We start from the raw sequence: 26,874 nt of genomic DNA on the forward strand, positions 1-26,874 counted from the left end.
CACGCGCGCGGTTTTGGCGCTAAAATCGAGTCCCACCCCCCATTCCCCTCACTCACCCCCGGCCGCTCTCGCTGCCTGCCCCGCTCCGCCGCAGCCATGATCGGGCAGAAGACGCTGCACTCCTTCTTCAGCCCCGCGCCGGCCAGGAAGCGCGGCCGCTCCCCGGAGCCGGGCGGCGATTCTGAGGTAGCGATCGGGGGGCTGAGGGAGCTCGCGGCTCTGGAGCAGGGGAGAGGGGAGGGACGAGAGGGGTCTGGTGGCGGGACGTGCGTGTCTGGCTCCGTGTGTGTGGGAGGGGGTCTGGGGGCACTGGCGGCCTTTCCTGAGGGGATGGGGCCGGGGGGGAGCAAAATTTCCAAACTCCCGCGCGGCTCCACGCGTGGCTGAGCTGCCAATCGAGCGGGCACGCTCCACTGCCGCCCAATGGGCGCTGACACTCTCCGTGACGTTACTGTTGCTAGGTAGAAACCTCCCCGCCAGCCGTTCCGAGCCAATGGGGTGAATCGAGCGTTTTTCCCGCTCACCAATAGCGAGCGGGCGTTCGTGCTCGCGCCTGCGGGCGGCCAATGGGGGCGCGTTCTGTGTTTTGCCGCGAAACCGTCGCGTGCGGCGGGGCCGCCCCGGGGGCGGGCGCTGTCCCGCCATGGCCCGGCCCTGTCCCGCCATGGTCCGTTCCGCCATGGCCGCGCTGCTCCCGGGCCTTGTGCTCCGCCCGCTGCGCTCCCGCATCCTCCGCAGCCACCCCTTCGCCCGCTCCTTCCAGGTGAGCGCCGCCAAGAAGGCGAAGGAAGCCGGCGATGAGGCGAGCCAGGCGCTGAGCGCGGAGCAGCAGGAGCGCATCCGCAAGAACAAGGAGGCGGCGCGGCAGCTGCTGGCGCAGCGGAACGTACCCCCGGGCTTCGGCGAGAGCTGGCGGCGGCAGCTGGCCGGGGAGTTCTCCAAGCCCTACTTCGTGGAGGTGAGCAGCGTTCCCCGATGCCCCCCTGGCCCCGAGCGGCCGCTGCGGCCCCCGCTGAGCCCCCTTTGAGCCCCCGCTGCCCCCGCAGCTGATGGCGTTCGTGGCCGAGGAGAGGAAGCGCTACACGGTGTATCCGCCTCCCGAGCAGGTCTTCACCTGGACGCAGATGTGCGACATCTGGGATGTGAGTAGAGCCGCGGGGGGGGTCTCTCAGCTGCTCCGGGCAGTTTAAAACCGTGGAGCTGCAGGGTGGGTGCACAGAGACGTTCCCTCGGTGTTTGGTCCCTTAAACTTGGATCCCGTGGGATGTGGATGCTCTTTGTTTGGCTCACTCATAAATCCAGCCTTCCTTTTCATGTCTGATACCAAACCATGATTTTATTGTTTTATCACCCTCAGAGACCGCAGAACTTCCTCTGATCCTTTTGATCTTTTGTTCTGGTGTTAACAGCTTAACCTAGTTCATAATCTTTTAATCTTGAACGTCTCTTGTTCTTTCACTTGATCAATAAAGGACTGTCATTGAAAGAAAATCAGACAGCACAAGGTAATGTAATTTCCAATAAAACCTGTCAAAAATATCACAGCAAGTGTGGCATAAAGCTGAAATGGGATGGAACCTGCTTGGAAAATAACAAGGTGGTTTTTGTGACTGTGAAAATGTTGGTCTTTTGCATTCAAATTATATTAGTTACATTCATAATTTTGACAGCAAAGCCATAGGGATGCTAATCCTTAGTGTTAGGTGGGCTCTGTGCTCTTTAGCTGTGACACATCTGGGATTTAACTTCAGTTTCTTGGAGGAGTTGTTTTGTGGCACTTTTTTGTCTCTGTTTTAGGATAAAGCTCATAATTTTTTTCCCCCCACACTCTGGGCAGTAATGCTGATTACAATTCAATGCTAACCACGGTCTGTTTTCAGGTAAAGGCTGTCATTTTGGGACAAGACCCATACCATGGACCTAAGCAAGCTCACGGGCTCTGTTTCAGTGTCCAGAAGCCTGTTCCACCTCCCCCCAGGTATGAAAATTAGCAAAATCCCTTTTGTTCCTTAATTATTTGCAGTTTTGCAGTGCCCAGGGCTGGGAGAAAATTGATGTGAAATGGTTAGCAGCTACTTAAATTTGAATTGTGCATCACCTGGAAGGATAATTCTGTGTAGTTTTGGTGCTATTCAAATGTAAATTTTCATTTCCAGTCTCATTAAAGCTTCCAGGCAGACACACAGAGACCCTGCTGCCCTGCCTCTGCAAACGGCTTTATTATCTTAAATAATAAGATTAAAATCAGTGTTCTTCTTGCCTGCTTAGAGCAATAGGTGGTGCTGCTTGCTCTTGTCATATTAAAAATCTGCTGGTTTGGTTTGCAGCTTGGAAAATATTTACAAGGAGCTCTCCGAGGACATTGAGGGCTTCACCCACCCCGGCCATGGGGACCTGACGGGCTGGGCCAAGCAAGGTGAGCTCAGAGACACTCAGTGATGTGCCCCATGTGGAGCAGAAAAGAATTTTATCTAAAAAGAATAGACCTGTGGGTGGAAATAATCCACCTGTAGGAGAGAAAATCACTTCTGAGTGCCTTAAAATGAAAATTTGCCTCATCAAGAGAAAAGCAGGTTGAATCCCAGAACAGAGTGGGTTGGAAAGGAGCTTAAAGCTCATCCAAGGGACACCTTCCACAAGCCCAGGTTGCTCAGAGCTCCATCCAGCCTGGCCTTGGGCACTCCAGGGATGGATTAACCCTTGTTTCACCCTCTGGATGTGCTTTGTTTGCCAGGAGTGCTCCTGCTCAACGCGGTGCTCACGGTTCGGGCTCACCAGGCCACGTCCCACAGGGAGAGGGGCTGGGAGAAGTTCACGGATGTCGTGGTGTCCTGGCTCAACAAGAACCTGCACGGGGTTGTTTTCATGCTCTGGGGAGCCTATGCCCAGAGGAAAGGCAGCTCCATCGACAGGGTACAGCTCCTTTTCCTCAGCCCTTCCCTCTCCCTGGTTTTTCCCTCAGTTTGGTGGACACTAGAGGGCACTTCCTTGACGGAATTGGGAATTTTCCCTGCCTGGACTCTGTCAAATCGAGTCACCCTTCTGCTCCAGCTTAGCCTTTGCCAGAATTAAGCAAGAAAAGTGGAGCAAGTGTAAGCTCCTGTTGTCAGCAGTGCCTCACAGGGACAGAGCTGTTTTTCCTAGTTAAGGGCTCATGAATCAATATGAAATCTGCTGGTGGGATGACAGCAATTGGGAAATGCCAGGGTATTTATGTCTTTGCTTAGTGGGACAGAAGTCTTGGTCCTTGTGGCTGGTTCTTTGGGTCTCAGACTGGTGCAGGACGGGGTATAAGGGGAGATCACACCTGCCCTGGAGGAGGAACAGCCAAAACCCTGCAAATCTAACATGTGGTTTCCTCTGCCGTTCCCAGAAGCGTCACCACGTCCTGCAGACGGTTCATCCCTCACCCCTCTCTGTCAACAGAGGGTTTTTCGGCTGCCGGCACTTCTCCAAGACTAATGAATTCCTCAAGAAATCTGGGAAGAAGCCCATCGACTGGAAAGCACTCTGAGCTGGGGCTGAGGCTTGGGAGCAGCCCCTGGCTCAGGGGTTGGGGCATTTCTGAGAAACTCCTGCTGACCTGAGAATTGTTCTTTGGATGTTTGATCAGCGAACAAGTGACCAAACTTTCAGAGATGGTTATATTTTTGTTTTAAATGCTTATTTTTCAAGAGCATGTTGGAGTGTTTGATTGACAGCTCTGCTTTTTGCCTGGTTTAAGCAAAAAGAAAGAGCCCAAACACCAGAGTTCTGTATTAATTTGTGGTCATTGTGGCAATGGGAGTTCTATTTTCAGACTCTGGTGAAGGGGTGGCAGTTCTTACTGCCAAAAGCTGCCCAGCTTTTGTACATGCCCTGCTGCCTCCTTTCCACACAAATCCAGTTTTCCTATTTAAATGGAGCTGACTCCATGGGAGGAAAAGGCTTTTGGTTTTAGCTCTTTGCTACAGATTTATTACAAAAATGGCTTCTTCAGGCTGTAAAGAAAATACATGGCCAAGAGTGTTGATTGGTATATTCATGATCTCAAGATTTTGGGATAAATCCTCCCAACAGCCACAGGGAGGCTGTGACCAAGACCCATGGTAATACTTTTGAAATTTTCACTGGCCTTTAGACAGGAAAATCAAAAGGTTTTTTTAGGTTCTTCCTGGATGTGTAATCACCTGGATGACGGGTGAGCTGTCATCATACATGGGGGATACATGCTGATGGCAGCAGTGAACTTTTGTTCATTGACATTTCCCAGTTAATGGACTGATAGTTGCAAATTTCTTAAGATCCTAAAAGAGGGAACTTTGTGCTTTGCCACCTTGGGAGCAAATTAAAGTTTCCACCTGCTGTTGGCAAAAACTGTCAGGACTTCCAGGAGGAAGAGGTGTTGGCTTCATACTCCTGGGTTTCCAGCCTATCTTTGATTTTGTAATTCCTTTAAAGGAAGTGAAGAACCCTTTTTTTTTTTTTTTAATAAGCCAGTTTTTATAGAATATCTTTGTAACCCTCTCTGAGGTAACACTATCACCAGTGACGTTTATACTGTCTGTGGCCTTGCTGTATATACTGTTTGCTTGTTTCTTTTTTTATTTTCCCAGTGTCTGTGTTTTTGTTTTTTTAAAATAAAAATTATTTTGCTTACATGATCTTGCATTGGTACTTTAACACGGGGGGAGGGAGGGTGGAATGGGGAGTCCCTGTTCCCCCCAGGGAGCCCAACCCAGGATCACGTCCTTGTCCTCGTCCCCGTGACCAGGCACAGGGCCAGGGCACCTTTGTCCCCCAAGGATCGGGTGTCCCCCTCCCTCTTCCCCCCCTCATCTCCAGCAGAAGTTTTCCACACACGTTAGCAGGGAAATATTTGTGCTTGACGCGACCGTCACGTGCGAGACCCGACTGGAGCGGCCGGGGGGGAAGGGGGGGCCGTGCTTCCCTTGGGGGCTGCCCTGGCACGGGGTGGGCTCCGGCCTGGGGAGCTGGGGGGGACAGATGGACACAGGGAGTGACCGGTGACACCGGAGTGACCGGGGAGCCCAGCGTGACCGGAGGGGTCTGACCCGGCGGAGGGGGCACGGGGCTGGCAGCCATGGTGAGGGGGCGAGGGGAGGCTGAGGGGATGAGGGGATGGCGAGGGGCCGAGGGGAGGGCGAGGGGCTGAGGGGCTGAGAGGAGGCTGAGGGGCTGAGGGGATGAGGGGAGGGTGAGGGGCCGAGGGGCTGAGGGGAGGGCGAGGGGCTGAGGGGATGAGGGGAGGTTGAGGTGCTGAGGAGCCCGTAGCGCTTTTCCTTCACCCCCAAGCCCAGCTTTGACGGGGATAATCGGCCGCACTTGCCGGGATTTGGGGGTTCCGTTCGATGCCCCCCGGTGTGAGGGCCGGGCTGGGTGCCGCCATCCTGAGGGTGCTGTGAGGGCCGGGCAGGCGAGGCCGTGGCACCCCCCGGCTCCTCAGGGAGCTCCGGGCAGGGGAAGCAGCTCCGCCTGAGGGCGGCCGGCACCGGGGGCGGCGGTGTCGGAGCTCTGGGTTCGGGGCCGTGGTTTCGGCGGCACAGCCGTGACCGCGGTTCTCGCTGTCCCCCAGGGCCCGTGAATGCTGCCGGCTGCGCTGCTCCTGCTCGCTGTGCTGCTGCTCGTTTGGGCCAAAATGTCCAACTCACGGTGTGAGCAGGAGAAGGAGCAGAGCCCGGCGGGGCTGCCTTCCGCAGGCGGGCCCCCGGCACGGCCGAGCCCCGCGGGCCGGCAGCCGCCGCGGGCGGGCGCGGAGCAGGAGCAGCTCGCCGTGTACAACCCCGCGGCGCTGCGCCGCCCGGGCCTCGCCAAATTCGTGCTGGGCTCCTTCGACGACAACTCCTCCGATGATGAGCTGATGGCCACGGCCTTCAGGGTGGGCCGGCGGCGCAGCAGCCTGGCCGGGGTGGGGGGTACCGTCCCCGAGCCCCCCACCGTGAGCGCCCCTCTGGAGCCCAGCGCCGGCATCAGGTAGGGATGGCAACCTCCGATGGCCGGAGTGCGGCCGGGCAGGGATGTCCCGGTTAGGGAGGGCGGGTGCTTGTGGTGGGTGCATTGCTGTTGGTAAAACTGGGGTGCACACGTGCTGGTGGTCCTCGGAACCCTCAGGTGATGCCCCCAGTCCTGCTCCCTTTGTTGGGGGGAGAGCCAGTGTCCTTGGATGTGTGACAGCAGTGCCACCTGCACCAGTGTGGCAAGGACCAGGGCAGGGGGAGTCCCCGCAAAATCTCTAGTTTGGATGTGGGGCAGCTCACTCCCTGCTGGCTGCAGCGGGCAGCTCCCATGGAAGCGCAGCTGACATCCAGAAGAAATAACTGGAAACCAAATGCTGCTGTCTGCCTCCTCCGGCTGCTCTGCTCCGGCTAAAAATAACAAACCTTTGGCTGCAGAGACGTGTTGTGACACTCGACAGCCCGACAGTGGGTTTGAGGTGGTGCTGCCAGCAGTATCCATACTGCTCTTCTGTCCTTCCACAAATAAGGAATTTCCTTATGTCCTGCCTGAGTTGCATTGTAGATGTGGTTGATGACCTTTGCAGGACAGGCTTTGCAGGGGGTTTGGGGCTGGGGGAGGGCTCACTGGAGTGGCTCTGGTCTCTCTGTGGTGGCCCTGGCCTCAGTGACAGCCACAGTATCCCACCACAGGCCCAGCATGTCGGGGCCCAACCTGGCAAAGAGGAGCCACAGGAAGATGGACCTGCAGCGGGATTTTTCTGTTGCCTCCCCAGCAGAGTTTGTCACCCGCTTTGGGGGAAACCGTGTCATTGAGAAGGTCTGTCCCCACATGTCCCTGCTTGTGCCTGCGTAGGGGGTCACTGCTTTCAGCTGCGACATCTTTGAGCACTGCCCAAATGTCCTGTGTCCTCTGGGCTTGGAGCAATGGCAGCCCAGAGCTGTTCATTCCATGGCTTCATCACTCTTATGGGTTGGGAGAGGGAACCCCATGCAGCAGCTTTGCACAAACGATGGCCAAAGTCCCATCCTTGGTTATCCCCAGTGCCAGACCTCAGAGATGTTGAAGAGTCCCATGCTTTGCTGGGATGTACATCCAGCTGTCAGAAAGCTCCTGATGAACACATTCCCCCTACTCTGCTCCACACCCATCCCTTGCCCCTGCGCTGCCATCCCTTGGAGTAGCAAGGACAGGGTTCACCCTGCCACCCCCTGTCCCTGTCCCCCAGGTCCTCATAGCCAACAACGGCATCGCTGCTGTCAAGTGCATGCGCTCCATCCGCCGCTGGGCCTACGAGATGTTCCGCAACGAGCGCGCCATTCGCTTCGTGGTCATGGTCACCCCCGAGGACCTCAAGGCTAACGCAGGTAATTCCTGAAAATATCCCAAAAAGGAAGTTCCCCACCTGAGGCTGAGTCAGGGGCAGCCCTTTCCTGCCTGGCTTGTGAGGGCTCTGCACAGCCTGGAGTCACACGCTTTCCTCCTGTGCAGCCAAATCCAGGAGTGAATAATTTTTCCCTGCTCCAGCTTCCCCAGGATGGAGGATGTGGGAAGGGGTGCCACTCAGGGATCTGGCTCCCACCACTCCCCGTGCTCTCTTGCAGAGTACATCAAGATGGCAGATCACTATGTGCCTGTTCCTGGAGGGACGAACAACAACAACTACGCCAACGTGGAGCTGATTGTGGACATTTCCAAACGCATCCCAGTCCAGGTAGTGGCCATCTGTGTGTCTCCCACCTCCTTGCCAAGGGCAGTTGCTGGGCAGAGGGGACACCCCAAAAGAGGGTGAAGTCTCTGTGTGCTGAGGAGCTGGGCACAGTGACAGCACAGGGGTGACACTCCCACTGCTGCTTCTCCTTGTGCCAGGCGGTGTGGGCTGGCTGGGGACACGCCTCGGAGAACCACAAGCTGCCAGAGCTGCTGCAGAAAAATGGGATAGCTTTCCTAGGTAAGGTCTCACTGCTCCTCTGTGCTGAGTGTGGGGCTGGTGTGTGCACTCACAGTCACTGCCAGGGACACTGCACTGGGAATGCCCCTTTAGTGCCTCTGGCATGCCCAACCCATGGAGTGGCAGTCCTCAGGCTGGTTTCCTGGGGCATTCCCAGGAATCCTGCTGTTTCCTGGGTTTTCTCTGTAATGTTCAGGCTGATGCAGTGTTCACAGGGGAACTTTGGATGGGGAGCAGACTTCATGGGATTCCCAGCCTGAGCTTTGTCCTGAGCTGGGCAGTGGATTTGGGGGTGTTCCTGCATCCCCAGTCCTTGCAGAAGGCTGGTGGGGCTCACTCAGTGATATGGGGATGGGCTGGTGGGTTGGGCACCTCCTCAACTCTTTCCTCCCTCTCTGAAGGTCCCCCCAGTGATGCCATGTGGGCGCTGGGGGACAAAGTCGCCTCCACCATCGTGGCTCAGACCCTGGAGATCCCCACACTGCCGTGGAGCGGGAGTGGTGAGTGCCTCCTCACAGCCTCCACACCCTCCCTGCTCCCCTTCCATCTTCCCTGCCTCTCCTTCCCCCAAAACAAGCATCAGGATTGGGGTCCTTGGCCCTGCTCGCCACACATATTGGGGATCCCACTGCAGCATCTGATTTAGGCAGGGGGATTTTGGAGATAGGGTGCATGGAAACAAGGGACATTATGGAATCCTCAGCTCCCTGGGCACACCCATGCTGCTCCAGCTGTGCCATCCTGGTGGTGACCATAGCCCTGGCCATATCTGCAGGTCTGGTGGCCCAGTGGTCTGAGGAGGACCAGAATCATCAGCAGACCATCAGCATCCCCCTGGAGACGTACGCGCAGGGCTGCGTGAAGGATATGGAGGAAGGCCTGGAGGTAAAGCTGAGCCTGTAGGCAGCTGCTTAGCTCTTGCTCACCATGATTCCTCCTCAGAGCCTGCCTGCCCTGGCCCTGCTGGCCTCCCAGCACACACCACAGTGACACAAGGCTGTGCCAGCAGCAGTTTGTCCCACTGAAAAAATGTCACTTGGGATAATCCTGCTCAGGGATGCCTGGAGTTGTGTGGGCTGTCAGGGTGGTGAGCTGGGGTCCAAAACACTACAGTCACCCCAGCCCTTGACCCTCTCAGGTGGCCAGGAGGATCGGCTACCCCCTGATGATCAAGGCAGCAGAAGGTGGCGGGGGAAAAGGAATCCGAAAAGTGGAGGCAGCAGAGGAATTTAGTGCCTGTTTCCGGCAGGTGAGAGGTGCTTGGACTCCCCATTTCTGGTCCCGTCCCATCATGGCAGGGTCCTGCTCCCAGCTGGAGCACCTCCCACTTCCTGGCACATCCTGGGATGAATTTTGGGGGGTGATGCCAGAGCACGACGCTCTCCCCGCCGCAGGTGCAGGCGGAGGCGCCCGGATCCCCCATTTTCCTGATGCAGCTGGCGCAGCACGCGCGGCACCTGGAGGTGCAGGTCCTGGCAGATGAGTATGGCAACGCCATCTCCCTCTTCAGCCGCGACTGCTCCATCCAGCGCCGCCACCAGAAGATCATCGAGGAGGCGCCGGCCACCATTGCTGCCCCCGCTGTCACTGAGATGATGGAGAAGGTGGGTGGCCTGATCTAGGGGCAGCATGAAGTTTTGGTTATTGAGGTTTTAAGAAAAGGGGGGACCCCTGAGCTGAGCAGGACTCTCTGTCCAGGTCCAGACTCTCTGGTCAGGCACAGGAACAGCCTCCCCAGGGAAGCGATCACAGCCCTAAGCCTGCCAGAGTCCAGGGAGTGTTTGCACTTTCAGGCACATACATGGTGGGGTTTTGGGGGTGTCCTCTGCACAAGCAGGAGTTGGACAGTGATCCTGCAGGTCCCTTCCAAGCCAGGATACCTCATCACTGCATGATCCAGGGATTTCCCTCTCCCACAGTGCGCTGTCCGCCTGGCCGAGATGGTTGGGTACGTCAGTGCAGGCACCGTGGAGTATCTGTACGGCGAGGACGGGAGCTTCCACTTCCTGGAGCTGAACCCCCGGCTGCAGGTGGAGCACCCGTGCACGGAGATGGTGGCAGATGTGAACCTCCCGGCTGCCCAGCTGCAGGTACCTGCTCACCCCCAGGGGTGTTAGAAGAGGCAGTTTGGGCATTTAGGGAGGAGTGCTGGGCTGGAGCCTGGCAGAGGGAAGCTGCTCCATATCCCAGCATGGAGGGTGCAGGTGAAAGAAGTGTGACAGCTTTCCTTCTACTCTGGCTTCCCGCTGGGAACTCTCCATTCAGACTCTCTGTCGGGGTCTCCCTGGCAGCTCAGGCCTTTGTTTCTCCTGCAGATTGCAATGGGCATCCCCTTGCACAGGATAAAAGACATCCGGGTGCTGTATGGGGAGAGCCCCTGGGGGGACACCCCCATCTGCTTCCACAGCCCCTCCAACCCCCCCGTGCCCAGAGGCCATGTCATCGCTGCCCGGATCACCAGCGAAAACCCCGAGGAGGTGAGCAGGGCTGGGGACAAGGGGACCCTGCCACCTGTGGGGTTGAACTGGGCATGGTCCTCCCCAGCCAGACAATGTTTGTGGGATCAGTGCTATCCTTCCCTGTCTTGCTGCATGAGTCTCAATCCTGGTCCCTTCATCTCTGCTCTTCTTTGGCTCAGGGTTTCAAGCCCAGCTCAGGGACAGTGCAGGAGCTGAATTTCCGCAGCAGCAAGAACGTCTGGGGGTACTTCAGCGTGGCAGCAGCCGGGGGGCTGCACGAATTTGCTGATTCCCAGTTTGGACACTGCTTCTCATGGGGAGAGAACCGGGAGGAGGCCATCTCGTGAGTGTGGCAGGATGAGTTGGAGGGCATGTGTCCTTGGGAAGAGTCACAATTGATGTGTGAGCTGGAAAAGTGTTTTTTGTCTGACAGGACCAGAAGGGTGCTGCTGTGCTAAGCACCTGGCTGTCTGGCCAAAGCCAGAATTTTTTGGACTGTGGTGGTGCTACAGCCCCAGTTCATCCACCTGATCCTCCAGGACATGTTGAAGTCATCTGCTGAGCATTGCTTAGTGCCCATGAGCAGCAGTGTCCACTCAGGAACTGAGCAGTAGTTTCATTCAGGGCTGTCTTGTGGCCAGGCTGGATGGGGCTTGCAGTAACCTGGTCTAGTGGAAGGTGCCCCTGCCCATGGCAGGGGGTGGAACAAGATAATTTTTAAGGTCACTTCCAACCCAAACCTTGCAGTGATTCTACTCTGTGAGGGTGCTGGGAGCTCAGGAGCTCAGCACCTCAGGAGCTCAGTGCCCCAGATCCTGAAGCTCCCCAGCTCCCTCTGCTGAGAGCCAAGTGCCATCTTCTCAGTCATTAATGAAGGGCCTTTCCCCCTAAAAGGAACATGGTGGTGGCCCTGAAGGAGCTGTCTATCCGTGGGGATTTCCGGACCACGGTGGAGTACCTGATCAAGCTGCTGGAGACAGAGAGCTTCCAGAGCAACAAGATACACACAGGCTGGCTGGACCACCTGATCGCTGAGAAAGTGCAGGTGGGGGTGATGCCCTGGGGTCACCACTCCCCTTCCTTGGGGTAAGACCCAAACCCTGTTATTTTTGCCCCCACAGGCAGAGAAGCCAGACACGATGCTGGGGGTTGTCTGTGGTGCCCTGAACGTGGCAGATGCTGCTTTCAGGACGTGCATGACTGACTTCCTGCACACACTGGAGAGGTGAGGAGTGGGGGCTGCCCAGGGGGGGCTCAGTCATGTAGGGGGCACCTTCCACCAGACCAGGTTGCTCCAAGCCCCATCCAGCCTGGCCTTGAGCAATTCCAGGACTGGGGCAGCCACAATGGAGACCTGAGTGTTGTTCTTCTGGGACATCTTCCTTCCATTTTTGCTTTGCAAATTTAGTGACAGTAGTGCTGTGCCAGGGGTATGTGACAGGGACAGGGGTATCTACTGTGGCTCACATCTCTGGCTCCTCAGTTATCACTTTGTCTGGACAAAAGGCTTCCCAAGGCTGGGTAAACAGCTCTCAAGGGGAAGTGGCTTTGCTGCACAGCTTGCTTTTGTTGTTGAATATCAAGGTTATTCCTCCAGCCTTGGAGGACTCCCGGGGCTCTCCCATGCACCTTATCTGAGTGTTCTCCCAGTGCCTGGCCTCCCTCCAGATCTGGCTATGCACGGTGCTCATTTGGGTCACTTAAAGCTGACACTTGTCCCCTCTTGTCACCATTGTGCCCTCCCACCAGGGCTGGGAGCACTGCTGACATCCCACACACTTGGAGAGGCCGGGAATGCCATGGGGGCTGATCCCTCCATTGTGTTTCAGGGGCCAGGTGCTGCCAGCAGCCTCCCTGCTGAACATCGTTGATGTGGAGCTCATCTATGAGGGTGTGAAGTACATTCTGCAGGTGAGGGCAAGGCTGTGCTCCCCCCAAACCAGCTACAGCACTTCTCAAAGGGTCAGGAACATGCACCAGTCCCAAGGGAAAAAAATGAAATAAATACAAGGTTGTCCTTTAAAAATGGGCAACGTAAAAATGAGGTTAACAACCTCATAACCTTAATAACCTCGTTTTAACATGACAGACATCTTGATACACCCTGTTGCCCTGAGTTTATTAAGGGACTTCATTTTCTTGCTTTTAAACCAAATTAATTGGACTTCAGGCAAAACTTCTTACTCACAATGAAAGTGGCAGGTGATCCATATGTTGCACCAACTCTGGGCTGTGAGTTAAACCAGCTCTGGGCTGTGAGTTAAACCAGCTCTGGGCTGTGAGTTAAACCGGCTCTGGGCTGTGAGTTAAACCAGCTCTGGGCTGTGAGTTAAACCGGCTCTGGGCTGTGAGTTAAACCAGCTCTGGGCTGTGAGTTAAACCAGCTCTGGGCTGTGAGTTAAACCGGCTCTGGGCAGAGTTGAGCAGCTCCTCGGTGCAGTCTGAGGTTGTGCCTCCTGTCTCCCCAGTGCAGCCCCATCCTGTGGCAGCAGGTGTTGTGCTGAGGGTGGGGAGGTGCCCCCCAGCCCCCAGTGTGTTTTGGGGTTGCACTGAGGCTGTTCCCTGCCCTCAGGTCGCCCGCCAGTCACTGACCACCTACGTGATCATCATGAACCACACGCACATCGAGATCGACGTGCACCGGCTCAACGACGGGGGGCTGCTGCTCTCCTACGACGGCTGCAGCTACACCACCTACATGAAAGAGGAGATCGACAGGTACCCCCTGCCAGGGCCCCCTCCCCGATGGCCAGCAGCCGGCTGGTGACACCTTTCCTTCTCCCGTAGGTACAGGATCACCATCGGCAACAAAACGTGCACCTTCGAGAAGGAGAAGGACCCGACGGTGCTGCGCTCGCCCTGCGCGGGGAAGCTGCTGCAGTACATGGTGGAGGACGGTGGCCACGTGGACGAGGGGAAGGTTTATGCGGAGATCGAGGTGAGCTTTGCAGAAGAGCTGGAGGAGCAACATTTGGCAAAGACGGAACCCTGCTCGTGGGATGTGCGGCCCGTGGGTGCTGCTGGCTCGGTGACCCCCTTGGTGTCCCCTCCTCGCCAGGTGATGAAGATCGTCATGACGCTGGCAGTGGAGGAGGCGGGGAGGCTGCACTACATCAAGCGGCCGGGAGCGCTGCTGGAGGCCGGCTGTATCATCGCCCGCCTCCAGCTCGATGATCCCTCCAAAGTGAAGCCTGTGAGTCTCCTGGGGGCTGCCATCCCCTCCTGCCAGCTCCCAGCTGACGTCCTGGGAATACTCCCTAGGGAAGAAAATGGAAGAGCTGCTGTGATGAGGCATCATAGTGATGATGATGCCATGTCTTTGGGCTGGCTTGGGCTCAAGTGCATGCTCCTGTGCTTCCTCGGTGTGCAGGGGCTCACATGCGCTAAAGATATGCATTTATAGCACCAAAATCTCCACTTTTCCTGTGTTATTTTAATGATGAGACACTGGCAGATCCACTATGCTCAGGTGCTTCCTCTGTATCTGACGCAAAGCAGGGGTTGTGCTGGTTCCTCTGGGCCAGCTGCAGCTCTCAGGAGCTCTGTCCCTGTCAATGTGACAGTTCAGCCCATCTCCCTCTGTCCTCTCCAGGCACAGCCATTCACGGGGAGTCTCCCAGCCCAGCAGACCCTCCCCATCACTGGTGAGAAGCAGCACCAGGTTCTCCGCAACGTTCTGGACAACCTGACCAACGTCATGAATGGCTACTGTCTGCCCGAGCCCTACTTCAAGACCAAGGTGGGTGCCAGGCACCGGGTGTTTCACCCAGTTGCCATGAGGGCAAGTCCAGCAGCACCAGCTTCTTCTCCCACAGGTGAAGGAATGGGTGGCACAGCTGATGAAGACCCTGCGGGACCCTGCCCTGCCCCTGCTGGAGCTGCAGGAGATCATGACGAGCATTTCAGGCAGAATCCCGCTGGCTGTGGAGAAGTCCATCCGGAAGGTGATGGCGCAATACGCCAGCAACATCACCTCCGTGCTCTGCCGCTTCCCCAGCCAGCAGGTGAGTGGCAGAGGGGGTTCACATCCTCCTAAGTGCAGCCAGCTGGGAGCTCCTGCCTGAATTTGTGCTGCCAAGATTTTATAACAAAGGAAATGAGTGAGGGAAATATGTGAAAGTTTGTATTTTCTATGTGTGTTTGGTTTTATGTGTGTATTTGCTTCCATGTGTGTGCTGCTTTTTATATTTGTCACTTTGCATTTTTCACTTTGGGGAAAAATAAAACCTCAAGGGAAAGGCTTTGGATGGAGTAAGGAAAGGGGGAGCTGGCAGCTTTGTTCCCCTGAGCCACCCCGGACCCTGTCCCCTCTCCCCACAGATTGCCAACGTACTGGACACTCACGCAGCCACGCTGCAGAGGAAGGCTGAGCGGGAGGTCTTCTTCATGAACACACAGAGCCTGGTGCAGCTGGTACAGAGGTGAGCCCTGTGCTGTCTGTGACCCCCCTGTCCCCCCCATGGCCACCTCCTCACAGCAAGATGGGCTCTTTGCTCCCCAGGTACCGCAGCGGCATCCGGGGCTACATGAAGGCAGTGGTGCTGGACCTGCTCAGGCGCTACCTGCAAGTGGAGACACAGTTCCAGCATGGTGAGGGCTCGGGGCTCTCTGGGGGAGCTGCAGGGCTCTCTGGGGGAGCTGCAGGACTCTCTGGGGGAGCTGCAGAGCTCATCAAACCCTGCCCCACAGCTCACTACGACAAGTGTGTCATCAGCCTGCGGGAGCAATGCAAACCCAACATGACCCCTGTGCTGGAGAGTATTTTCTCCCATGCCCAGGTGGCCAAGAAGAACCAGCTGGTGATCATGTTAATTGTGAGTACATCCCATGCCAAGGACTAGCACCAGCAAAGGCTGGTGGCAGGGAAGAGCCAGGGCAGCTCTGCATCACTTGAAGTGTCCATTCCTGCCTCGTTATTGCTTTATTTTAATTATCTTCCCTTGTGGCATTGTGTGACTATGCTTGGGTCAAAGAGAGCCCATTTTAGTGCTTTGGGTCTTGTCCCTTTTGGCTGCATGGGGCTGGGAGTGCAGGATGAAGCCATCCCCTGTGGGACTGGGGTTTGGGGTGAAGCCATCCCATACAGCAAGGAGCCTGAGTTGAACCATGGTGGTTGTGACATTGCAGGACCACCTGTGTGGCCGTGACCCTACACTGACAGATGAGCTGATGACCATCCTCCATGAGCTGACACAGCTCAGCAAGGCAGAGCACTCCAAAGTGGCACTGAGAGCCCGGCAGGTCAGCCAGCACCATGCAGTGCCATCCCATTCCTGTCCCCATCCCTGTCCCCCACACTCCCAGCTCCTCTCTCCCCTGGCAGGTGCTCATTGCCTCTCACATGCCCTCCTACGAGCTGCGGCACAACCAGGTTGAGTCCATCTTCATCTCCGCTATCGACATGTACGGACACGAGTACTGCCCTGAGAATCTGAAGGTTGGGAATTGCGTGTTTTTCCAGAGGGGATTTGGGTGGCTTCAGGGAGGGGGTCTGGCTGCAAGTGGTTTAGTCTTTAAAACAGCTAAAAATCACTCAAAGCCTTGCTGCAGTGGCTGTGTGGAGCAGAGGAGGGGGTGAACCCCAATGCTGCCAGTCCCCATCTGTTGCTCCATGCTCCATTTGGCAGGGAACAGATGTGTGGATCCGTGTCTGGCTCTAGTGGTTTCCCCATGGTGGGCTGGGTGTTCCACAGCACCCTAGTGACCAGTCCTGCACAGCTCCACATTGAGGGACCCCCTAAACAGAGCAGGGAGCTCTCACTTCATCCTTGCCCTAAATTTTGCTTTCTTCCTGCAGAAACTGATCCTGTCAGAAACCTCCATCTTTGATGTGCTTCCTGTGTTCTTCTACCACACCAACGAGGTGGTGCGCATGGCAGCGCTGGAGGTGAGGCCTGGGTGGCACAGAGGGGGCCTGAGGGTGGCCTGGGGGGCCCAGGGGTGGCAGGGACACAGTGGTACCTCCTGTGTCCCCTCACAGGTGTACGTGCGGCGGGGGTACATTGCCTACGAGCTGCAGAGCCTGCAGCACCAGCAGCTCTCTGATGGCACCTGCCTCGTGGAGTTCCAGTTCATGCTGCCCTCCTCCCACCCCAACAGGTACAGGGGTCCCGCCCACACACCTGTCCTGCTCCCTTGGACATGGTTCTTTTCACAGAGCTGTGGGGTTCTGGGCAAAATGGGTGCTGCCACCGCTCTGTCCCATTGCCAGTGGAGCAGGGTGATCCTCCTCTGGGTCGGGGTGCCCTGTGGGAGCTGTGTGGTCCCACATGGTGCCTCCACCAGAGCTGACCCTTGCTCCCCATGGCAGGATGTCTGTCCCTATCAGCGTCTCCAACCCTGACCTGGCCCGGCACAGCACTGAGCTCTTCATGGACAGTGGCTTTTGCCCCACGAGCCAGAGGATGGGAGTCATGGTGGCCTTCCACAGATTTGAGGACTTCACAAGGTGGGGGTGCAGGGACACGCCTGGCCAGTGTTTGTGCATTTTGGGTGCCATTGCAGTCACTGGAGAGCAAAATGGGGTGGAAGAGCCACAGCTGGGGGCAGTTGGGCAGTGCTAGAGGCAGCCCCTGTTCCCACCACAGCTGCAGACTGGGTATTCTCAGTACTGCACTTACCTTGTGGGGACATGAGGTGGTTTTTGTGGACATGTGAAGCATGGGGAAAGCTTACATGGCTCAGGTTAAACTCTGCACACTAACACAGCAGAGCTCAGAGCTGAGCTGTGTGTTTGCTGGGGATGGTGGGGCCGTTGTGCCCCTGTCACACTGTCACAGAGGGTTGGTGGTGCTGTCCCTTCAGGCAGAGGGTGGGCACAGCGTGCTGGCTTGTGACCCCATCCCTGCTGTTTGGGCAGGCACTTCGATGAAGTGATCTCGTGCTTTGCCAACACCCCATCGGACAGCGGGCTCCTCAGCGAGGCACAGGCCACCACCTACGATGAAGAGGACACCAAGGTGGGCATAAAGCTGCTGCTGAGACCCCCAGGTGCTGTTTGGGACAGCACTGATGCTGCTGGCCAGGGTTGACTGTGGAGTTTTGTTGCCAGAACATCCGTGAGGAGCCCATCCACATCCTCAACATTGCGCTCTGCTCGGCTGACTACGTGGAGGACGAGAAGCTGGTGCCCATCTTCAGAGCCTTTGCCCAGTCCAAGGTCTGTTCCTGCAAGCCAGAGCACTGTACCCCAAGGCACAGCCTCCTCTCCATGCAGTGTACCCCAAATTGCTGCAGCTTGGGTTTTGTTGCTCCCTTGGGGGAGATGTTTAAACTCTTGTTACTGGTGGCATCTTCTGTTTCTACGTAGAAAAATATCCTGGTTGAATGTGGTCTCCGGAGAATCACGTTCCTCATTGCCCAGCAGGTGAGTGCAACAGTCTCTGACATCTATAAATACCTTATAGACACAGCACTGAGTGATGGATGGGCCCAGTGTGCTTCAGGAGATGGGAATTAATTAATGAGCAATTCAATGAGTAATTCATCTCCTGTATCATCCTTTATCCTACTCATGTTTCCAGTAATGTGTTTCCTGCAGAGCCACTCCATAGCTTTAAGCTGCCTTTAGAAGCCCTCATGGAGTAGAAGCCCGGAATGGTTTGGGTGGGAGGAAACCTTAAAATTCATCCTGTTCCATTCCCTATCATGGGGTGGAACTTTCCACTATCCCAGGTTGCTCCAAGCCCTGTCCAGCCTGTCCTTGGACACTTCCAGGGATGGGGCAGCCACAGCTTCTCCGGGCAGCCTGTGCCAAGGGCTTGCCTCCTTCACAGGAAACAATTTCTTCCTAAAATCCAACCTAATCAATTCCTCGCAATCCTTTTCCCTTTGGGGGAGAACAAAGCCTGCAAGGTTTTTTTCTTTTTAATGGAGGATCAGAAAAATCCTCTGCAGGCCAGGCCTATTCAAGTTGTCTTCTCTCCCTTTTGCTGCAGAGAGAATTCCCAAAGTTTTTCACGTTCAGAGCCAGGGATGAGGTAAGATCCTGTGGGAGCGGTGCCGGCGTGGCGCTGGCCCAGCCCTGGCTCACGGCTGTGCCTGGCAGTTCGCAGAGGATCGGATCTACCGGCACCTGGAGCCGGCGCTCGCCTTCCAGCTGGAGCTGAGCCGCATGCGCAACTTCGACCTGACGGCCATCCCCTGTGCCAACCACAGGATGCACCTGTACCTGGGGGCTGCCAGGGTGCAGGCGGGCACCGAGGCCACCGACTACCGCTTCTTCATCCGCGCCATCGTGCGCCACTCCGACCTCATCACCAAGGCAGGGTGGCACAGGGGCCCCCTGGGGGCACAGTGAGGGTGCAGGGGTGGCCTGGCCCCTGCTGAGCCACCTGCTCCATCACAGGAGGCTTCCTTCGAGTACCTGCAGAACGAGGGCGAGCGGATGCTTCTGGAGGCCATGGATGAGCTGGAGGTGGCCTTCAACAACACCACTGTGCGCACTGACTGCAACCACATCTTCCTCAACTTCGTGCCCACTGTCATCATGGACCCGTCCAAGGTGTGTTTCTTTGGGACCAGCTTCCTCTGGCCTGGAAAGGCTTCTCTGTCATCCCCTGTGCTCAGGACCACTGCACAGATGGGCAGTCACCCCCAACCGTCTCTCCCTGTCCCCAGTGGAGAGGGTGGATATCAGCACCAGGCCCAACCAGGAGGCATGGAGAGACGGAAGGGGCTCACCCAAAGCAAATCCAAAATGGCTGTTTGGGGTGGGCATGCAACAGGGCTGCTCCAGCCTTGGCATGGTGTGCTCAGTGTTGTCCCTGGGGTCACCAACCCCTCTGTGTGCCATCTCTGAGCAGATTGAGGAGTCAGTGCGCTCCATGGTGATGCGCTACGGCAGCCGCCTCTGGAAGCTGCGGGTGCTGCAGGCCGAGGTGAAGATCAACATCCGCCTGACGCCCACTGCCACCGCCATCCCCATCCGCCTCTTCCTCACCAACGAGTCAGGATATTACCTGGACATCAGCCTCTACAAGGAAGTGAGGGACCTCAGCACTGGCAGTGTGAGTAACCCCAGCTGTGACTGCGGGAACCCAACCACGCTGCTTCTGCAAAACTCCTTGTGCACCTGCAGTGCTGGTCTGCCCAGAGCCTCCAGACTTCCAACAGCATTCCCACAGCTGGATTGGTTTTATCCTATCTGTCTTCATCCAGTTGGGTTCCTTGGGTTGATGCTGGTGGGGAGCTGGGCAGTTTTGAGCACTGGAGGTGAAGGTCACTGTTAGGGTGTCACTAGTACTGGCAGCACATCAGTGCAACCATCCCCTCAATAGTAAAAAATGGGTGGAAAATCACCTTGACCAAGCAGGGCTGAGCAGTGCTCTAGGGGAAGGGTCACCATCCAGGGAAGACAACCAATGCTCTGCTTCCCTCTCCAGATCATGTTCCAGTCATATGGGGACAAGCAGGGGCCGCAGCATGGGATGCTCATCAACACCCCCTATGTCACCAAGGACCTGCTTCAGGCCAAGCGGTTCCAGGCACAGTCCTTGGGCACCACCTATGTGTATGACTTCCCAGAGATGATCAGGCAGGTGAGTCTGGCTGAGCAGAAAGAGGCTCCAAATTACTGCATTTGCTCTTCATCCTCAACCTCCACAAATATTCCCACCTGAGGAAAAGGTCCCTCTCAGTGGGCTGTCAAATGAGAAAACAAAACGAGCCTGAGCCCCAACATTTTTGGTTATCTGAAACATTTCCAAACCAATTCCTAGCTTTTGGAATGCCTTAAACTAGATGGTCTTTAATGTCTCTTCCAATCCAAACCATTCCAAGCCATGTGCTGTGTCTCCACAGGCTCTCTTCAAACTGTGGGGCTCCTCGGACCTGTATCCCAAGGACATCTTGACCTACACTGAGCTGGTCATAGACTCACAGGGGCACCTTGTGCAGATGAACAGGGTCCCTGGAGGCAACGAGGTAGCAGGGAATGATTTGGAATTGGGTAGGGGAAGCAGGTGGGAATGGCTGGTGGTTTAGTCTGGCTGTGGTTAAAGCTTGGGAGATGCTCCTCAACCATTTTGTCTGTTGGTAAATGCCACCTGCAGCTCAGCCTCTGTGTCTCTTGGATGTGCTCTGGTCTAGTTGATAAGGTGATCATCGGTCAAACATTGACTCAATGATCTTGGAGGTCTTTTCCAACCCAGTTAATTCTGTGATTCTGTAAATAATTCTGAGATTCTGTGATTCTCTGGAGGATTCTGCCCTGTAACCTTGTGCTGTTTCGAGGCAGGTGGGGATGGTTGCTTTCAAAATGAAGCTGAAGACCCCTGAGTACCCCAAAGGCCGGGACATTGTGCTCATCTGCAACGACATCACACACAAGATTGGCTCCTTTGGGCCTGAGGAGGACCTGGTGTTCCTGAGGGCCTCGGAGCTGGCACGGGCTGAGGGCATCCCCCGTATCTACATCGCCGCCAACAGCGGCGCCCGCATCGGCTTCGCTGATGAGATCAAGAACTTGTTCCAGGTGGCCTGGGTGGACCCAGCCGAGCCCGACAAGGTGTGTAGGCACCTCCCCTCCTGCAGCACAGGAGAAAACAGAGGGTTTAGCTGGAAAAGGGATGATCAGAGCTAAACTGGGATGTCAAACTGTGGGATCAGAGCAGGGCATGAGGCCACACCTTCACCCAGCACCATGGGAACGGTTTCTTTGGCTTCTCCCAGGTGGTGGAGGTGAAGGTGCCAGTGCTGGCATGGCTGCTCTGTCCAGCTTTGGTCCCTGAGCTGCTGCACAGCATGGTTTGGGATAGGTTTGGGAAAGATCTGTGTCCCTCCATGCGTGTGGGGGAGCTCCACAAGTCATCCTTCTCCTCTTTGCTTGCAGGGGTTCAGGTACCTGTACCTGACTCCCCAGGACTACACGAAGGTCAGCACCATGAACTCGGTGCGCTGTGAGCATGTGGAAGAAGGCGGTGAGTCGAGGTGGGTCCCATATCCCATGAGACACTCCAAGCTCTGCTCTACACCCCACCAGGATGCAGCTCCCACCTCAGCATCCTGCCAGGCGCATCATGCAGGGGAGTGCTTCCCACACCACGCCTCCACTTTCCCTGCAGGTATGTCCTGCTGGACATCATTGGGAAAGACAATGGATTTGGGGTGGAAAACCTGAGAGCTGCTGGTACCATCGCTGGGGAGTCCTCCCGTGCCTACGACGAAATAGTGACCATCAGCATGGTACAGCTGGGGCCCTTCCCCTCTCTGCTCCTCCCCTCTCTCCTGCTGGCTCTTAAAGTCACCGTGGGCGGGGTAACAGGATGCAACAAGGAGGCTGAGCCCTTCACAGCATCCTTCTCCAGGTGCTCGTGGTCTGTGCTGCAGCCCCAGTGACCCCATGTGTCGCTTTGTGTGTGCCCAGGTGAGCTGTCGTGCCATCGGGATCGGTGCCTACCTGGTGAGGCTGGGCCAGCGCGTTATCCAGGTGGAGAACTCCCACATCATCCTCACGGGTGTCACGGCACTCAACAAGGTACCAAGCTCTGGCTGCATGTCCTCCATGGCACTGTCCTTCCCACCACTACCTGTGGGGGCTCCTTCCCTGTCCCATAGAACATCAACCTGGACAGAGGTGGAAATTCAGCCTCAGCCCAGAGGAAATTTGTGTTTCCCTTGGGAACTCTGTCTAGGTGCTGGGACGGGAGGTTTACACATCCAACAACCAGCTGGGAGGAGTGCAGATCATGCACAACAACGGCGTTTCCCACGTCACTGTCCCAGATGACTTTGAGGGGGTCTACACCATCCTGCAGTGGCTCTCATACATACCCAAGGTAGGAGGGTGCTGCAGCGTGGAGGTGGGGGATGTCACCCATGCCTGGCTGGTGACCTGCCCTCGGGGTCTCCCTTGCAGGATAACCACAGCCCGGTGCCTGTCACTGCCATAAGTGATCCTGTTGAAAGAGAAATTGATTTTGTCCCTTCCAAAGTCCCCTATGACCCCAGGTGGATGCTGGCAGGGAGACCCCATCCAAGTAAGTGAGAACAACCCAACGCCTCTGCAGCACTCCTCCCAAAGGCATCCTGTGGGTGCAGAAGATGCTTTTGGCTGTGGGTTGGTGCTCAGGAACCCTTCAGTGCTTGCCCTTGCACCATTCCATGTTTTCCTGTGCTTCACAGCTCTCAAAGGGACCTGGCAGAGCGGCTTCTTCGACCAGGGCAGCTTCATGGAGATCATGAAGCCGTGGGCTCAGACTGTGGTGGTTGGCAGAGCAAGGTACTGCTGGGAGCAGGGGATGGAGCTGAGATCCTGCATTTGTGGCCCCTCACCTTCAAGCCCTGGCTGTGGCACTGCTCTCTGGTGGGGCTGGGGTTGAGGGGAACTGGCCTTGCTGAGCCCACCCTACCCTACCATAGGCTGGGAGGTCTCCCCGTGGGTGTCATCGCTGTTGAGACCCGCACTGTGGAGGTGACAATACCTGCTGACCCTGCCAACCTGGACTCGGAGGCAAAGGTGAGTACAAAGGGGTACAGCTGGGGCCAGGTGGCATCTGAGAGGCTGGAGGGAAGGGAGGAGGAATAGCTCAGTGTGGTTCTTGGGCATGTCTTGATTTTCCTTAATTCAGGTGAAATCAAGGGTGCTGGGGCAGTTTGTTTTCTTCCAGCTGTTTCATGTGGCATGCCAGGAAGAGCTGGCACACTCTCAGCTGCTCACTGTCCTTTCCAGATAATCCAGCAGGCTGGACAGGTCTGGTTCCCAGATTCTGCTTTTAAAACAGCCCAGGCCATTCGGGACTTCAACCGGGAACACCTCCCGCTGATGATCTTTGCCAACTGGAGAGGCTTCTCCAGTGGCATGAAAGGTACCTGTGCTTGGGATGCCCATATTCCCATGGTGTGACAAACCTCTGTCACCCCTGCCATGCCACAGGGTCCTGAGATGGCCCAGCCTACCAGGGTATGCACCACTCTGGGATGTGGGGTTGGGCTGGGCTGGGGAGGTCATGTGGCGCTGTAGGGCAGAGGTCCCAGGGGTTGGTGGCTTCCTGGTGGCTGGTTTTAGAGGGTGGGAGGAGGCTGGGGCAGTGGCAGTTGGGACACCCAGCTCCTGAGTTCCTTTGGCTTTCAGACATGTACGACCAGATGCTGAAGTTTGGCGCCTTCATCGTGGACAGCCTGCGGGACTTCAAGCAGCCTGTGCTGGTGTACATTCCCCCTCACGCGGAGCTGCGCGGCGGCTCCTGGGTGGTCATCGACTCCACCATCAACCCCCTGCACGTGGAGCTCTACGCCGACAAGGAGAGCAGGTCAGCATCCACAACACCTGTGTGTGTCATCCAAAATACCTGTGTGTGTCAGCTGCCTGGACAGCTCGTCCTAGGATTTATTCTCCTGTGCAGACCAGTCCTTGTTTTACCAAACTTCCCTTCCAGGGGAGGCATTTTGGAGCCTGGAGGAACAGTAGAGATCAAGTTCAGGAAGAAAGATTTGGTGAAGACAATGAGAAGGATTGATAAAGTTTATGCTGAGCTTGTTGAACAGCTGGGTAAGGAAAGGGAGTTTTGGGTAGTGGAAAGTTAAACATGAAGCTCAAGCTGGTGGCAACCACCAGGAGTCCTTTAGTGTCCTTCTGGGAAAACTCTTCATGTCTTTTCTGTTGCTGGAGCTGAAGATGTGGTGGTACTTTAGAGCATCTAGGGGCTCTGTCAGTGGGTTAAATGGGTCTTCTCCCATGCTTTGAGATGAGGGATGGCCATGGCCACATTGAATTGGCTCCTGATTAGGAGCTCCTTTCCCCCTGTCCCTCCAGCCTGCTATAACATCCCACAAAGTCCTTGCAAATGCCACTTGCCCTCTCATATGGCGGGCACTGAGTGTGGTGTGACCTCTTTGAGGCCATCCTTTGTGTGGCTGTGGTGTCAGCGTGCCAGTGAAGGAGCCGTGTCACTGAGCATGGGAGCTGATGTGGGAGCACAGAGGGGACACCCTGGTGGCATCACCGGCCGGGCTGCTCATCCCACTGTGTCCCACAGGGACCCCCGAGCTGTCGGCGGCGCAGCGCAAGCAGCTGGAGAAGCAGCTGAAGGCGCGGGAGGAGCTGCTGCTGCCCGTGTACCACCAGGTGGCCGTGCGCTTCGCAGACCTGCACGACACCCCGGGCCGCATGCAGGAGAAAGGGGTGATCACGGTGAGCCGCACAGGGGAGGGGCTCTCAGCTGACAGGCCGAGGTGGGGGGAAGTCCCTTCCCTGTGACATCCCTGCTGCTCTCTGCCCTCCATCCCGCCGGAGCTGGGAGCGAGCGGGATGTGCTCCGGTTTCCGCAGGACATCCTGGAATGGAAAAGCGCCCGCTCCTTCCTCTACTGGAGGCTGCGGCGGCTGCTGCTGGAGGAGATGGTGAAGGGGGAGGTGCTGAAGGCCAACAGCGAGCTCAGCCACATCCACATCCAGTCCATGCTGCGGCGCTGGTTCATGGAGACGGAAGGAGCTGAGAAGGTACCCCCAGCCCCGGCTTCCTGAGGCACCTCCACAGCCAGGACATCCCGAGGGATCTCCCATCGCTCTCCCCTCATTCGGAGGTTTCAGTGGGGCCTCCCTGAGGGTTTCAGTGTGTGATGGGAATGTGTGGGGATGGGCAGTGAAGCAGCACCGGGCTGGCTTTTCAAATCAGGTGACCCCAGTTGGGTGCTGGTGCTCAGAAATGGCAAAGCGGTCCCCAGATAAACATTTTCCACCATCACAGGGCTTCCCAGGGCAAAAGTGGGGTCTTTAGCATTTGAGCTTCTCTCAGGTGACACACACATTGCTGTGCCTGCCTCAGGAAGCAGGACCTGCAAAAGAACTGTGTTTTACCCTTTTGCATTTTCAATCATTTGTAAATGTTTCCTGCATTTCAGTTTCCAGACTGAACCTTTTACCCCAACATGGGGGAGCGTGCTGTGCCATAGGGGCAGGACTGGGAAGAAAAGTCCCATCTCCTGGATTTGAGACTCCAGGAGGAGGAGGGGGCTCGGGCTGTGCAGGCAGCAGGATCCCCTGCCCACAGTGCTGCTTTCTCCAGGGCTACCTCTGGGACAACAACCAGGTGGTGGTGGAGTGGCTGGAGAAGCACATGCAGGAGGAGGACGGCACCCCGTCAGCCATCAGGGAGAACATCAAGTACCTGAAGAGGGACTACATCCTCAAGCACATCCGGAGGTGAGTGACTGTGGGAGCTGGGATGAGAAAAAGGATCCCAGAGAAGGGAGCAGCAGGCAGTGGGAGACCAGGCAGTTCTCACTTTGGTCTCTCAGAAATCTGCTCTCTGCCTTGCAGCTTGCTCCAGGCCAACCCTGAGCTGACCATGGACTGCATCGTGCAGATGGCTCAGCACATCACCGGGCCACAGAAGGCCCAGGTCGCCCATCTCCTGTCCAGGGTGGACACTGATGACCCCTCCTGAACTGGGCAATCACCACGGGGTAGGAGAAGCACCAGGACACGACCAGACCTCACCTGCCCACCTGGTTCCTCAGCCCTTGAACTGAAGCCTTGGACTCTTGCTCATGTGCCTAAATAAAGGACACCAGCGCTTTGAAGTATTTTAAACAATGGAGATGGTCTTGCCATCCATGCAGAGTCCCCTCTGGCACTGGGAATGCTGCCAGAGGGGCAGCTTTGGCAGATGATGAACTTGTCTCAAGCCAGGCCTGGAATCTGGACCTGGTACAGAACTTGGTTTTAAAAAGAATCCAAAATATTTTCCTGTTTTAGTTGCCAGCCCTGGCCTTGGTCTTTCAAACAAACACCAGGTCAGACACATCTCATGAGACTGGACAGAGCTGGAGGCACAGAACCCCTGGCCAGGGCCGGTGTCCAGCTGGCTGGGTTCAAGCTGACCAAGACCAGGAAATGAGAAGCAGCCTCCAAGTGATGCTTTATAAACAATTTCTGTCATCCTTCCCCTCGCTGTGGGGCAAAGAGTAGATGTGGCCATGAGTAGCTGATGGCCCAGGAAAGACCTAAGTGACTTAATTTGGGAGCTGCTCCTGTGGAAATGTCCAAGGATCCACCAGGGTTTGGCTGACCTGACTGTTCCTCTCGCCCATCTCCTGTCCTTTCTGCTTCTGCAGAGAATGGAGAGGAGGGAGGATGGCTCCAGTTGCTCCTGCCCCAGTGACCTGGTTCCTCCTCGGAAGCACCAGAGCCAGGGGAGCTGTCACCTGCTCAGACCTGTACCCTGCTGCTCAGGTAGCCTTTGATCATCTTGGTCATGGAGGGGAAATTGGAAGTTTTCCAGTACCTCTGGCTGTGTCATTTCCCCAGCACAGATTTACCTTGGGCTCAAAGGGAGGAGGTGGGATGGCAATGGAAGGTGGGACCCCTGGCTCAAGTGCAGTGCTGGTATTGCCCTGGGGTGAAGGTGTTGGACACCTCCTGGGACTGGGTTGGGGGATCCCACAGATTCTGTGGGAGGTCTCCCTGTCCTGGGGCGGGGATGGGAAGGGTCCTGTGAGTCACTTCCTGGCTGGAAAGTGTCACTGCTGACAGGCAATAAAGGGAACTCCCTGACCTCTGTGTCTTCTG

General features: G+C 56.4%; 2 protein-coding genes across 4 annotated transcripts; both read left to right on the plus strand.

Moving 5' to 3' along the window:
* The first annotated feature begins 96 nt into the window (after nt 1–96).
* Nucleotides 97–4,640, plus strand: UNG (uracil DNA glycosylase). 2 transcript variants are annotated; one of them, XM_058851797.1, is made up of 7 exons: nt 97–186; nt 764–958; nt 1,047–1,142; nt 1,881–1,978; nt 2,328–2,416; nt 2,735–2,913; nt 3,374–4,640. In XM_058851797.1, exons 1-7 carry the CDS (start codon nt 97–99, stop codon nt 3,512–3,514), a joined length of 888 nt encoding a protein of 295 aa, XP_058707780.1. In that variant the 3' UTR covers nt 3,515–4,640. The 2 variants fall into 2 exon arrangements, with proteins under 2 accessions (XP_058707780.1, XP_058707778.1); XM_058851795.1 differs by lacking the exon at nt 97–186 and having other exon boundaries at nt 636–958.
* A 261-nt stretch (nt 4,641–4,901) lies between these two features.
* Nucleotides 4,902–26,859, plus strand: ACACB (acetyl-CoA carboxylase beta). Of its 2 annotated transcripts, XM_058851158.1 has the most exons (53): nt 4,902–5,086; nt 5,576–5,973; nt 6,648–6,774; nt 7,184–7,322; nt 7,560–7,669; nt 7,825–7,906; nt 8,308–8,406; nt 8,682–8,791; nt 9,045–9,155; nt 9,301–9,510; nt 9,826–9,996; nt 10,222–10,383; nt 10,545–10,708; nt 11,260–11,410; nt 11,487–11,590; nt 12,195–12,276; nt 12,938–13,083; nt 13,153–13,303; nt 13,424–13,558; nt 13,958–14,104; nt 14,181–14,369; nt 14,686–14,786; nt 14,867–14,955; nt 15,055–15,179; nt 15,493–15,606; nt 15,689–15,802; nt 16,163–16,252; nt 16,346–16,464; nt 16,676–16,813; nt 17,225–17,324; nt 17,417–17,524; nt 17,675–17,731; nt 18,303–18,344; nt 18,413–18,628; nt 18,713–18,868; nt 19,170–19,373; nt 19,749–19,904; nt 20,167–20,289; nt 20,603–20,872; nt 21,197–21,294; nt 21,429–21,549; nt 21,731–21,841; nt 21,999–22,142; nt 22,223–22,343; nt 22,489–22,585; nt 22,726–22,822; nt 23,036–23,171; nt 23,438–23,615; nt 23,742–23,854; nt 24,342–24,496; nt 24,634–24,804; nt 25,370–25,506; nt 25,624–26,859. In XM_058851158.1, exons 2-53 carry the CDS (start codon nt 5,585–5,587, stop codon nt 25,748–25,750), a joined length of 7,107 nt encoding a protein of 2,368 aa, XP_058707141.1. In that variant the 5' UTR covers nt 4,902–5,086; nt 5,576–5,584; the 3' UTR covers nt 25,751–26,859. The 2 variants fall into 2 exon arrangements, with proteins under 2 accessions (XP_058707141.1, XP_058707139.1); XM_058851156.1 differs by having other exon boundaries at nt 14,867–15,179.
* Nucleotides 26,860–26,874: the final 15 nt, after the last annotated feature.

This window comes from Poecile atricapillus, chromosome 16, assembly GCF_030490865.1.
Source record: "Poecile atricapillus isolate bPoeAtr1 chromosome 16, bPoeAtr1.hap1, whole genome shotgun sequence".
Classification (NCBI taxonomy): domain Eukaryota; kingdom Metazoa; phylum Chordata; class Aves; order Passeriformes; family Paridae; genus Poecile; species Poecile atricapillus.

Bases quoted from the DNA above. Each gene is read 5' to 3' on its own strand.
- ACACB (XM_058851156.1), top strand. From the start codon at position 5,585: ATGCTGCCGGCTGCGCTGCTCCTGCTCGCTGTGCTGCTGCTCGTTTGG. The intron at 12,277-12,937 runs GTGAGGGCAAGG...CCCTGCCCTCAG, and splicing joins GTGTGAAGTACATTCTGCAG to GTCGCCCGCCAGTCACTGAC. The intron at 17,732-18,302 runs GTGAGTGCAACA...CTTTTGCTGCAG, and splicing joins CGTTCCTCATTGCCCAGCAG to AGAGAATTCCCAAAGTTTTT.
- UNG (XM_058851795.1), top strand. From the start codon at position 644: ATGGCCCGGCCCTGTCCCGCCATGGTCCGTTCCGCCATGGCCGCGCTG. The intron at 959-1,046 runs GTGAGCAGCGTT...CTGCCCCCGCAG, and splicing joins CCAAGCCCTACTTCGTGGAG to CTGATGGCGTTCGTGGCCGA. The intron at 2,417-2,734 runs GTGAGCTCAGAG...TTTGTTTGCCAG, and splicing joins GACGGGCTGGGCCAAGCAAG to GAGTGCTCCTGCTCAACGCG.